Source organism: Salvelinus namaycush, chromosome 12, assembly GCF_016432855.1.
Source record: "Salvelinus namaycush isolate Seneca chromosome 12, SaNama_1.0, whole genome shotgun sequence".
Lineage (NCBI taxonomy): Eukaryota > Metazoa > Chordata > Actinopteri > Salmoniformes > Salmonidae > Salvelinus > Salvelinus namaycush.
In genome coordinates, this window is record NC_052318.1 from 12803034 (window position 1) to 12814542 (window position 11509).

Here is an 11509-nt window from a genome sequence, read left to right on the forward strand (position 1 = left end):
ATCTTGTCTCTAAACTGAAGTTATAGAACTGCTGGAATTGGAACCACAATCTGCTGACTTAAAGTCAACTATTTATTTATCATAGTACACAACAGAAGACGACACTGTGGGGAAAATCTCCCAGCATTCAACAACTATATAAAGCGATGGTGATGCACATCAATGTCAAGAGAGTAAGGATGGGATTCAATCTGATCGCCGGTCATAGGCATTGCAGCTTTTAAAGGCCATGTTCCTGTGTTTGCTGAGCTTCCATTCACGGTAAACGCTGCATATGCTGGCTCAATTAGAAATAGCCTTTAAAAGCCGCAATGTCTTTAACCCGCGATTGGATTGAATCCCGGCCTAATTTATAGAAGTTTGTCACCATTAGACCACTAAGATCTCTTTTGTTTCTCTTTCTCTCTGTGGTAGGGCTGGGCATGGAGAATATAGGTGGGGTCTTTGTTGTCCTGTTGTCTGGTCTACTGCTGGCTGTGTTCATGGCGGGGCTGGAGTTTGTCTGGGTGCAGCAACACTCTCCGAGGTCAGAGGTGAGGGGTCATCTGTAGCTGCTCTCCCAGCTTAGTAGCCAGCTGCCCTCTTAGGGTCAAATCCTAACTCCCACTTAAGTCAATCTTCACTCAGGCCGTGATTAAACCCTAGGAGCGTTATAGAGCAGCACACTATACAGCCAACAACACATCTTTTAAAGGCATTTTCCCTGGTGTTCGCAGAGATCGTATTCATGGTAAAAGCTGCACGTCACATAACGAAAGACATTACAAACAAAAATACTTTACAATTTGCATACATTTATGCGTTTGTTCTTCAGTATGTAAAGTTTCACATCTGAAGTTAAATAAACCAATTTTTACCTAGACCTCACGAAGAATGTAAAGCGGAGGGAAAAAAAGCTTTAAACCAAAGCACTGATAACCAGCAATCCATCTCCTCTCTTTCAAAAGATGACTGTGCAAAAGTTGGACTTATGGTTCTGCCCTTTCTGTTCTAGTTGTCCATGTGTACAGAGATGCTGAGGGCTCTCCATGGGATCCTGCTGTGCGAGGACAGTATGGCACTGCATGGTTTACCAGGCCCAGGGATATTACTACAAACACACACTTCACTCCCAGAGGAGCATGGCGGGACCAAGACAGCCACTTGCACCCTCAGTAACGGCATGGTGTGCGGGATGGACAACAGTAGCAGCGGTCCTATGGAGTCACGGTCTCATAGACTGGCACAGGAAGCCATTTTGGGTCCACGGGGCTGCACTCACGTCCGCATCTGCCCAGAGTGCAGGGGATATAAAGGACTGCGGGTGCAAACACTGCCACCCAGAAAACACTCACCAGACCTCAGAGAGGAGAATGTTTAGTGCAGGGTTCCCCAACTGCCGATTTTATTTGGCCCTCCCAAGTTTGAGCAAAACTAAATATTATTTATTGTTGGACATAAGACTGAAAACACAGTATTCCCACGCGCAGAGATATGTGATCATATACACATGTGAAATATTTGTTTGGGCTTATGTTCCGGCCCCCTGACCATTGCTCAACATAAAATGTAGTTGATGATCCCTGGTTTAGGGGGGCGGTGGTACTGACCATTGAGGTGAATGTTTGAACTAGAGACAGCGTCCATTGTAATGTTCACACATGCCGTTTTATAGAGAGCCAATTACACTTGCGCACTTACGGCATCATCACATCATCCAGAAATATTATAGACAGTGGATGAATATAAAATGTATCTTTGGCTGTGAGTGACTAAAAAAAATTACTTGAATAATTTAATGGATGTTTTTTGTACAATGGTGATGACAAGTTTATTTGCAATTTTCATATTTGACTTCTACGCGGCCATCTTTTTGAACTTGACTTCAGCTAAAATGCAATACCGAGAGTGTCCTGGGTTCAGTGGAAAGCGTGCTTCCAGACTGGGGTCTTAGCACTGACCCTAGGCCACTTGTCAGTCTTTGCACTTTATTTCATTAATGTTCAGACCGGTTAATAACCCCTGAACCCAAAGATTGAGGATGGCGAACGCCATCTAATGAAATAAAGTGCAAAGACCGACAAGTGGACCAGGGTCGGTGCTAAGGCCCCAGGGTTCCAGTCTGGAAGCACGCTTTACATTGGACACTAGGACAGTATTTCATAGACCCAGCGCCAATTAACGGCTAATGCCGCTCCCCACATTCCAATAGATATGTGAGAGACAGGAGCGTGGCTGTAGTCCAGTTCATTATTTTATTTCAAAACAAGTGCCAAAAACATTGGCCGGGAATCAAATCTGAAACGTGCATAGTGAGCTTGACATTTAAAGGTAATTTACAATTGAGCCTAGTTCATTATATCCTGAAATAAAGGCTTTTCATGGTTTCCAAACAAATGTCATGTTTTTTTTAACTGCTTTGTTCTGTAACATTTCTATGTACAATGCATACTATAGTCACTGTTGTTCAGGCAGTTTGGGTTTCTTTGTTCCCTGATCCCGCTTTCTCTTTTGTCTGTTGGTCTGTCCCTCTTCCTCTCTGAACTGGTGCCTAGTAGAGCAAAACAAAGTTAACTTCACACAAGCACTCCTTGGGTCTGAGATGATTTCACTTCCATCCATGCATGTTACACGCATGTGCTATGTAAGTTGAAACTCTGTATAGTCAGTTTTTGCAGCAGGACAAGTACATCACCTGGATTGCCAGCGGCGTCCACTGTTCCACACCCGGCCAAAAGAGGGCAGCCAGTTGGCATCGGTCTGGGAGCTATGGTCAAAGTTGGCCCCCACCCGGTTAGGGGGGAGTTTCTTCAGCTTCTCCTGCTCCTCTGTGTGGGGAGATGGCAACATGAGTGTCAGGGGTTGTATTAATTTGGCACTGAAAGAACAAGGGACAACCTGGACTTATCCAATAAGAAATGCTCATTGTAATTTTTGCATTGCGTAATCATTTTGCCGATTCTGTTGCAAAACATTTAAAACTGAAGAAAACAAAACGGGGAGGGACCTACCTCAATTTGTCCAATAGACTTGTTTTAGTTGTAAATCATACCATTTTGCAACTGTTTGGACAAATAAATTAAAGCCCTGGGCCCGGTTTCCAAAAAGCATCTTAAGGCCAAGTACGTTAAAAGCATCGTTACATCTGAGCGGTTTCCCAAAACCAAAGTTATTAACGCTGCACTTTAAAAACGCTCGTAATCTAAATGCCTGCTTCAGACCACTCGTAGAACAGCTAAGTGTGTCGTTAGATGCTTTTTTTTGGCCTCCCGCGTCACATTATCCACAGATCTCCGCTAAACAAAATCGCACTTGTCACATGCGCCGAATACAACCAGGAGTAGAACTTTGAAATGCTTAGTGTTGGTTAAGGGCTTGTAAGAAAACACCTAAAAAAAGAAAAGTAACAAATAATTAAAGAGCAGCAGTAAAATAACGCAATGGGTAGCCATTTGATTAGATGTTCTGGAGTCTTATAGCTTGGGGGTAGAAGCCTCTTGGATCTAGACTTGGCGCTCCGGTACCGCTTGCCATGTGGTAGCAGAGAGAACAGTCTATGACTAGGGTGGCTGGAGTGTTTGACAATTTTTAAGGCCTTCCTCTGACACCGCCTGGTATAGAGGTCCTGGATGGCAGGGAGCTTGGCCCCAGTGATGTACTGGGCCGTACGCACTACCCTCTCGTGCCTTGCGGTCGGAGGCCGAGCAGTTGCCAGGCAGTGATGCTCTCGATGGTGCAGCTATAGAACCTTTTGAGGATCTGAGGACCCATGCCAAATCTTTTCAGTCTCCTGAGGGGGGATAGGTTTTCACGCCCTCTTCGACTGTCTTGGTGTGCTTGGACCATGTTAGTTTGGTGATGTGTATGCCAAGGAACTTGAAGCTCTCAATCTGCTCCACTACAGCCACGTCGATGAGAATGGGGGCGTGCTCGGTCCTCCTTTTCCTGTAGTCCACAATCATCTCCTTTGTCTTGATCACGCTGAGGGAGAGATTGTTGTTCTGGCACCACACGGTCAGGTCTCTGACCACCTCCCTATAGGTGGTCTCGTTGTCGGTGATTAGGCCTACCACTTGTGTCATCAGCAAACTTAGCAATGGTGTTGGAGTTGTGCCTGGCCGTGCAGTCATGAGTGAACAGGGAGTACAGGAGGGGACTAAGCACGCACCCGAGGGGCCCCCGTGTGGCAGATGTGTTGTTACCTACCCTTACCACCTGGGGGCAGCCCAAGATCTAGTTGCAGAGGGAGGTGTTTAGTCCCAGGGTCCTTAGCTTAGTGATGAGTTTTGAGGGCACTATGGTGTTGAACGCTGAGCTGTAGTCAATGAATAGCATTCTCAAATAGGTGTTCCTTTTGTCCAGGTGGGAAAGGGCAGTGTGGCGTGAAATGGAGATTGCATCATCTGTGGATCTGTTGATGTGAGCTATGACCAGCCTTCCAAATCATTTCATGGCTACAGACATGAGTGCTACGGGTCGGTAGTCATTTAGGCAGGTTAGTGTTCTTGGGCACAGGGACTATGGTGGTCTGCTTAAAACATGTTGGTATTACAGATGTTGAAAATGTCAGAAGACACTGCCAGTTGGTCAGCGCAAGCTCAGAGTACATGTTGACCTGTTTAAAGGTCTTACTCGCTGTGGAGAGCGTGATCAGTCATCCAGAACATGCATGTTTCAGTGTTGGTAGGCTTGTGTCACTGGGCAGCTCTCGGCTGTGCTTCCCTTTGTAGTCTGTAATAGTTTGCAAGCCCTGCCACATCCAACGAGCGTCGGAGCCGGTGTAGTACGATTCGATCTTCATCCTGTATTGACGCTTTGCCTGTGATGGTTCATCGGAGGGCATAGCGGGATTTCTTATAAGCTTCCAGATTAGAGACCCGCTCCGTGAAAGCGGCAGCTCCACCCTTTAGCTCAGTGCGAATGTTGCCTGTAATCCATGGCTTCTGGTTGGGGTATGTACGTACAGTCACTGTGGGGACGACGTCCTCAATGCACTTATTGATAAAGCCAGTGACTGATGTGGTGTACTCCTCAATGCCATCGGAAGATCCACAAGGTTTACCCGTTTCTCTGACCACCGATAACTTCAGAACAAAGTTTACTATAAATACATGGCCAATGTCTTTGCAATTTTGATAAGTCAAATGAAAATCGAGATGACTGCATTAAATATTGTGAAATAATTCTATGTTAAAGGTAAGATTTTAATTGGCAAAGCTGGTCTGAGAGCGGCACTGCCTTTCTTTTGATCTTATCAGTATCGACACATGCTCCAACAACGCACTTAGTGACTGTTCTCTCTGCATGCTGTTTTGGGAAACGCATGTTACATCTTTGGCCGTTGTAGGAAAGATGCATCGTTAAAACATTCAAGCCTATTTCCAAAGCTATCGGGAATACGAGCCCAGGTCTACAGATTGTACACGACCCTGATCGACCAAGGACTAAATGGGCTGTGGTCAAAACCAAACCTAGTACGGACTGAATTTATAGAGCCCTTTCACCAGGTGGTCCCAAAACTCCTAAAGTAGACAGTTAATGTAAGTAATTAGTGTGTGGATTTGTAAAATGGTAGTTTGAGTCAATGCTTCTTCAATGGGTGTCATCCATTCATCCAGTAATGACAATGGAAATGATTGAACGACAAAGGAAAAAAACAGTCCGTCATTTCACATATGCAACTCGTCCGAAAAATTGTTGACTTAAAACGGACAATGATATGTCATACACGATTTCATCTGTATTTGTGTCTGAACCCTAAAGGACCTACTCTGTTTGAGGAAGTCCTGGAGTGATGGACCGATCTCCTGCTCCATTGTCCCAGACCTGCCCTCCTGGGAGTCCTCCTGTAACCATGGAGGGATGGCTCCTACAACAGTCATCAAAACCTATTCACTTAGTTATCAACTTACACAGATAGACAACAATACAGTGACTAATAGACGCTGAACTATCGTTTTAATTTTCAATTACCTGTGTGAATATTTCCACTGTTGGAAGAATCCTGCCATCCAAAAGGAAAAAATATTAGTAAAGTATTTTATTATTTGACAGGTCACTTATTCATGAAGAGAAAATATAGTTGTCATGATTGACGAGCAACGTGTCAGCATACCTGGTAGCCAATGAAGGTCAGGCCCTGTCCAGGGCCCGCCCACTGCCTGGCCACCATTTGGTCAACCCGACCAGACCTGGCCTGCTCATCGGATCCAGGGGCCCTGAAGTGAGAGCTACTGCCAAAGTTCAAAGTAACAGCATCACACCACAGGTGATACAGAACACACACATTACTTGAATAACATTACATATAGCCCATTTACAGGTGCATTCTATAACCTTTACAAAATGCAAGGAGACCCTGATGTCTATAATAGATCTGCCCTGGTCCAATGTGTACCAACAGCTCCTTCCTGATTAACTTAATTTACATTCTACTGTATGTTACAATATCCATGCAAATAATGTTAAATTAGTTTACTAAGCCAGTAAGCTAAGTGAGGCAAAACATATAGGGGTGTATTTCAGCCATTTGGAAAGACCGAGTAGTGGGATTTAGAGGTCGTAGGTTCATTTGGGAAAACATCTGGGCCATGTTAACTAAGGACTAAACGAAAGAACAGGCGAAATCCCAAATCGACCACTAGACCCTTATCACTTTTGGGGATCAGAGGATTTGACAGCTCCACTTGCTCACTGATAGGCTAGGTGGAAGTTTAACCATATTGCTTATACATATCATATCCTCTTAGGTCTCCACAAGTGCATACAGTGCTTTGTCATTTAAAAGTTGAAGTGTAGTGCAGCACAGCTTGCATGGTGCCGCAGAATTCTATGGCACATTATTTAAGTGCCAACCACTGGTACCATTAAGTGCTAGTTAGTGCTAGTTTGACCAACAGAGGGCATCTTTGAGAAGCATTTGATAGCCTTCAATAGTGGCTGTAATAGAGAATTGAAAACCTTTTGTAAGAACATAGTATATGGGACTAATTAAGAAATTTAGCTTAATGTTATGGTGTTTCTATTCCAAGAAAAACCCTCGGTTTCCAAAGGAGTAGGCTGTTAACTGACTTGCCTAGTTAAAGGTTACACTAAGAGCATAACATTTCTTCTTTATAATTTTTGGCTAACCAATACCCAAACGGAGATTCAGTGAAAATCTCATTGATTTATCAAGACCAGTCCCCATGCTTGTCTCAGAGCATTGCGAAACAGTTATAGGAAAATGCTTTAAATCCTATTGCTTCTAACTTCAATATGCTCTTTAAATAAATAAAACAGAACATTACTCAACACTAGTGAGACTCATGTCGCCTACGGTAGGCCTACAGTATATCAAAAAATATGACGTGACTCTCCGCCAAAAATAACAGAGGATTGGAGGATTCTAAATTAAAACCAAAGCCGCCTCATGGGTCTCCCGGTGGCGGCCGGCATCTGCGGCAACGCATTTTGCATTGCGGTGACTTAGACAGCTGCGCCACTGGGGAGGCCCCATCCACAAAGTATCAAAATAAAAAGAGAGGTGTTGGTAAAGGTATATTGTCCTGCTAATAGCCCATAATGGGCTATTATAATACTGTACATGGTGTCCAGGTCAGGATAACGAAAACATTTCTTTATTAAAGACCAACAGAAAAAAAGTTGGAAAGTTGGAGCCATGACCAATATATATATTGTCCTGCTAATAACTGTGAGAATATCTGTGAGAATGTCCAAGGGGATTTTATGTAATTTTATGTAATTCTAAATTAATAAATCACTTTGTTAAAAAAAATAATAAAAAAAAGATTTTGGAGATGATTTTGTTTTCAAATAATGTAAATTGAGCAAGGAAAAAGGCCATTCTTGAACATGGGGTGAGACATTGTTACTAATTTGTAAATAAAGCCAGTTTGTTATTTAGAATTAATTATTTCTGTTTTTAGAGGGAGAGAAACCAAAAACCTAGTTCTCATGGGTCTCCCAGTCAAGCCGGCACAGGTATTGAACCAGCATCTGTAGCAACACAGCTTGCACTGCTATGCAGTGTCTTAGACCGTTGCGCAACTCAGGCGCTGTACAACGTGACCGGTCGGGAGCAGGCTACAGTAAGAGCAAACAAAATAAAAACCTTAGTGTAACAGTTTTAGTAAGTAATACTGAAGTCGTGTACAATTATCAGTTTCTATTTAGGTTTATATCACCCATCAGTTAGAGACACAGTAAGACCCAAAAGCATAATCAGTGCTCTAACTCCCCCTTGCGCTGAACTGGAGCAATGAAGTGGTGACGCAGGGTACTAAACCACAAATTACCTCAAGTACCGCAGCATAATCACAAAACTTTTAGTGGAGCAACCACAGTAGGATGGGGTTTAGGGGTCGATTTGGGATTGAGTAATCGACAAACAGGAAGGGACTACCGGGACTTGTCCAATAAACAATTTCTTTGTTCACTGCTTCAAAACATTATGCTACGGTGTCCTACTGAACAAACCCCAGTATATCATTAGAACTACAGTACAATAACATTAACACCCTCTTATAGAAGGACAACACAACTTCTTACCTGGAAGCCTCGTCCACTGAGTTGCAAGGGCCCTCTGTGTTCGATAGCTCCAGCGCTGCCTTAGGCTGAGGTTGATTCAGGAAAAGCCAACAGTGGTTCATACACCAGTCTCCAACAACATGACGTAACTTTACCTCATAGCTTTCAATAATGTGACCTTACATCAGAGCATCTATACTGAATAAAAATAAACGCAACATGTAACAATTTTACTGAGTTACTATAAGGAAATCAGTCAATTGAAATAAATGAATTAAGCACTAATCTATGGATTTCGCATGACTGGGAATACAGATACGCATCTGTTGGTCACAGATACCGTAAAAATGAGCCTCAGGATCTCATCACACCGATGCATTCATCGGTAAAATGCAATTGTGTTTGTTGTCCCTAGGTTATGCCTGCCCATACCATAACCCCACCACCACAGGGCACTTTTCACAACGTTGACATCAGCAAACCGCCCACCCATATGACGCCATACACGTGGTCTGTGGTTGTGAGGCCGGTTGGACGTACTGCCAAATTCTCAAAAACTATGTTGGATGCGGCTTATGGTAGAGAAATTAACAAAATAATCTGGCAACAGCTCTGGTATACATTCCTGCAGTCAGCATGTCAATTGCACACTCCCTCAAAACTTGAGACATCTGTGGCACTGTGCAGTTGTCACAACACAATTGGCCTTATTATTGTCCCAAGCACAAGGTGCACCCGTGTAATGGTCATGCTGTTTAATCAGCTTCTTGATATGCCACACCCATCATGTGGATGGATTATCTTGACAAAGGAGAAATGCTCACTAACAGGGTTTTAAACAAATTTGTGCACAACATTTTAGAGAAATAAGCTTTTTGTGCGTATGGAAAATGTCTGGGATCTTTGATTTCAACTCATGAAACATGGGACCAACTTTACATGTTGCGTTTATATTTTTGTTCAGTGTATGTACAAAACATTATTTAATATAAAAAGTGTATCAGATTGTGTCCCAAATGGCACCCTATACATATAGCGCTGGTCAAAAGTAGTGCACTATGAGCCCTAGTCAAAAGTAGTGCACCATGTAGGGAATACAGTGCAATTTTGATACTATCGCACTACAAATATCACACTTGATCAAACTAAGGAGGTCACAGCGATATGGATACTGTTGTTGCATCCTGGGTAAACAAACCTCTATGAGAGACTGAAGGACCTCCTGGCGATGCTGTTCCTGAGCTCGGATATGAGTGGCTTGCTAGGGGACAAACACCCACAGTCAGATGTCACCATGGCTAGAACAGAGTTCTCACATTCAGTCTGGACCAGTATTAATAACACATCTCAGAGTCACTAAAAGTGCTTTACATGTCTTCTATAGGAAAAGGTCAGGGCCCGTATTCACAAAGCGTCTCAGTCGGAGTGCCTTTCCAGGATCAGTTTGGCCTTTTAAATCAATGAATAAGAGGCCGAGACCTGATCCTAGGTCAGTATACCTACTTTGAGACGCTTTGTGAATGTGGCCCTTACTTTTTCCTCTAGAAAGTCATACAATGCAATTATATCACTCTTTAAAAGTAATTCATAGTTATTTCATGTCCTACCTGCTTGATAAGCTCATCCTCCTTCTCCTCAAATGAGCCTAAAGCTTTTGCCACCTCTGTTTTAAATCTAAAATGAAAACAAAAAGGTTGAGGCATATTACACATTTTCCAAGGCGAACTTGTAGGCTAAAACAACTTTTTAGCAAACGGTAGAGGAGTTCTTACCTCTCCATTTCATTTTCTGTGATTATAAACTTGTCCCTCAGTTTGGGGTCAGCTTTGTTCTCCCACCAGAATGTGTGGGTGCTTTTCCTGTGGTCAGGCCTGAAATGACAATTGACATTGATCCCTGAGAAATATGCCAAACCTCATTTTTACAAACACATTGGTCAATAATAATGGCAGCCATCAGAAAAGTATGTTAGGCCATTAATTAATAGAGGAAAGCTAATACAAACTGCGTGAAAGCGTCCCATCTTTATATTAACATGAAAATTAATTACATTAGTTAGTACTGTATCTTACCTGGCCATGTGTTCCAACAAGCCCCCGAACAACACAGTGATGTCGCCATCAGTGACGTCTCTCTCCACCTCGAGGCCGCAGCAGTAACACCAACATTTGCGTTTGTGCTGAGTGCAATCGAACCTCTCCACCTGGGGATTTTTTATCGTTCGACGCGCTTCTTTCACCTGTAAAACACAGGCATGTCTTTCAGGAATAGTTCATATGATTTGCATCTCATTGAGCAGGATACAAACATTTGTAGTAGCTAGGCGTAGCTAACGTTAGCTAGCTGGCTATGCTGGTATTGATGAGGCAATTTTACCTTCTCAAGGAATTTAACAAGGACCACTTTGAGTTTGCTCTGGTGACTTTTCCCGAAGATGTGTGCTTTTCCGGAGAAAGATGTTTGCCTACATATCGCACAGTAAAATGCACCCATTTTCGACACGTCCCTTTGTTTTCTAGACGTTAGACCAACTCCATCCCCAAAATATGCATTGATCTGATGATGCAGGGTTGTTTATCTGGCTGGCTAGCTAGATTACGTTACCGTAGCTTATTTGCTAACCGAGTTCTCCCTGCACTGTCTCGTGCAAGATATTGCGTCTATTTATCATACATTGATCGATAAGGTTTAATTGCACACCATGCTCTTACTAAAATATCTAGTTACAATAGCTTTAGTAAGAACTAGTGTGTACACAAAATGCTAATTTAGACCGTTGTATCACTTCCGGGTCAAGTTGTCGTTGAACTTCATTCTTCTTCGATAAGGTTTAACGGCGGTTGGCATCCAATAAATGTTGCATTACCGCCACTTACTAGACTGGAGTATACCTCCCTTTATACTTTGGAAAAAATTTAACAAACACCCTACCATCTAATCCTACACTCACAAAAAAAACACCACCCTACTCCACTTTTTAAATATATCTAGTCCTACCTGC

General features: G+C 43.0%; 2 protein-coding genes across 4 annotated transcripts in view; one reads left to right on the forward strand and one right to left on the reverse strand.

Annotated features, from left to right (window-relative positions):
• LOC120056774 (glutamate receptor ionotropic, kainate 4-like) overlaps positions 1-2034 on the forward strand; it is a 78223-nt gene extending 76189 nt beyond the window's left edge. The window contains exons 18-19 of the mRNA XM_039004981.1: positions 415-533; positions 995-2034. Coding sequence (XP_038860909.1) covers positions 415-533; positions 995-1360 — 485 coding nt within the window. The 3' untranslated portion in view covers positions 1361-2034. The remainder of the gene's footprint in view (positions 1-414; positions 534-994) is intronic.
• cenatac (centrosomal AT-AC splicing factor) lies at positions 38-11292 on the reverse strand. 3 transcript variants are annotated; one of them, XM_039005188.1, is made up of 11 exons: positions 10885-11292; positions 10581-10747; positions 10281-10379; positions 10116-10182; positions 9707-9769; positions 8530-8594; positions 6095-6209; positions 5953-5983; positions 5750-5848; positions 2675-2807; positions 38-2530 (listed from the first exon to the last, which is right to left on the reverse strand). In XM_039005188.1, exons 1-11 carry the CDS (start codon positions 10999-11001, stop codon positions 2437-2439), a joined length of 1050 nt encoding a protein of 349 aa, XP_038861116.1. In that variant the 5' UTR covers positions 11002-11292; the 3' UTR covers positions 38-2436. The 3 variants fall into 3 exon arrangements, 2 of the variants coding, with proteins under 2 accessions (XP_038861116.1, XP_038861115.1); XM_039005187.1 differs by having other exon boundaries at positions 6095-6212; XR_005477855.1 differs by having other exon boundaries at positions 2420-2530; positions 5750-5867; positions 6095-6212.
• Positions 11293-11509: the final 217 nt, after the last annotated feature.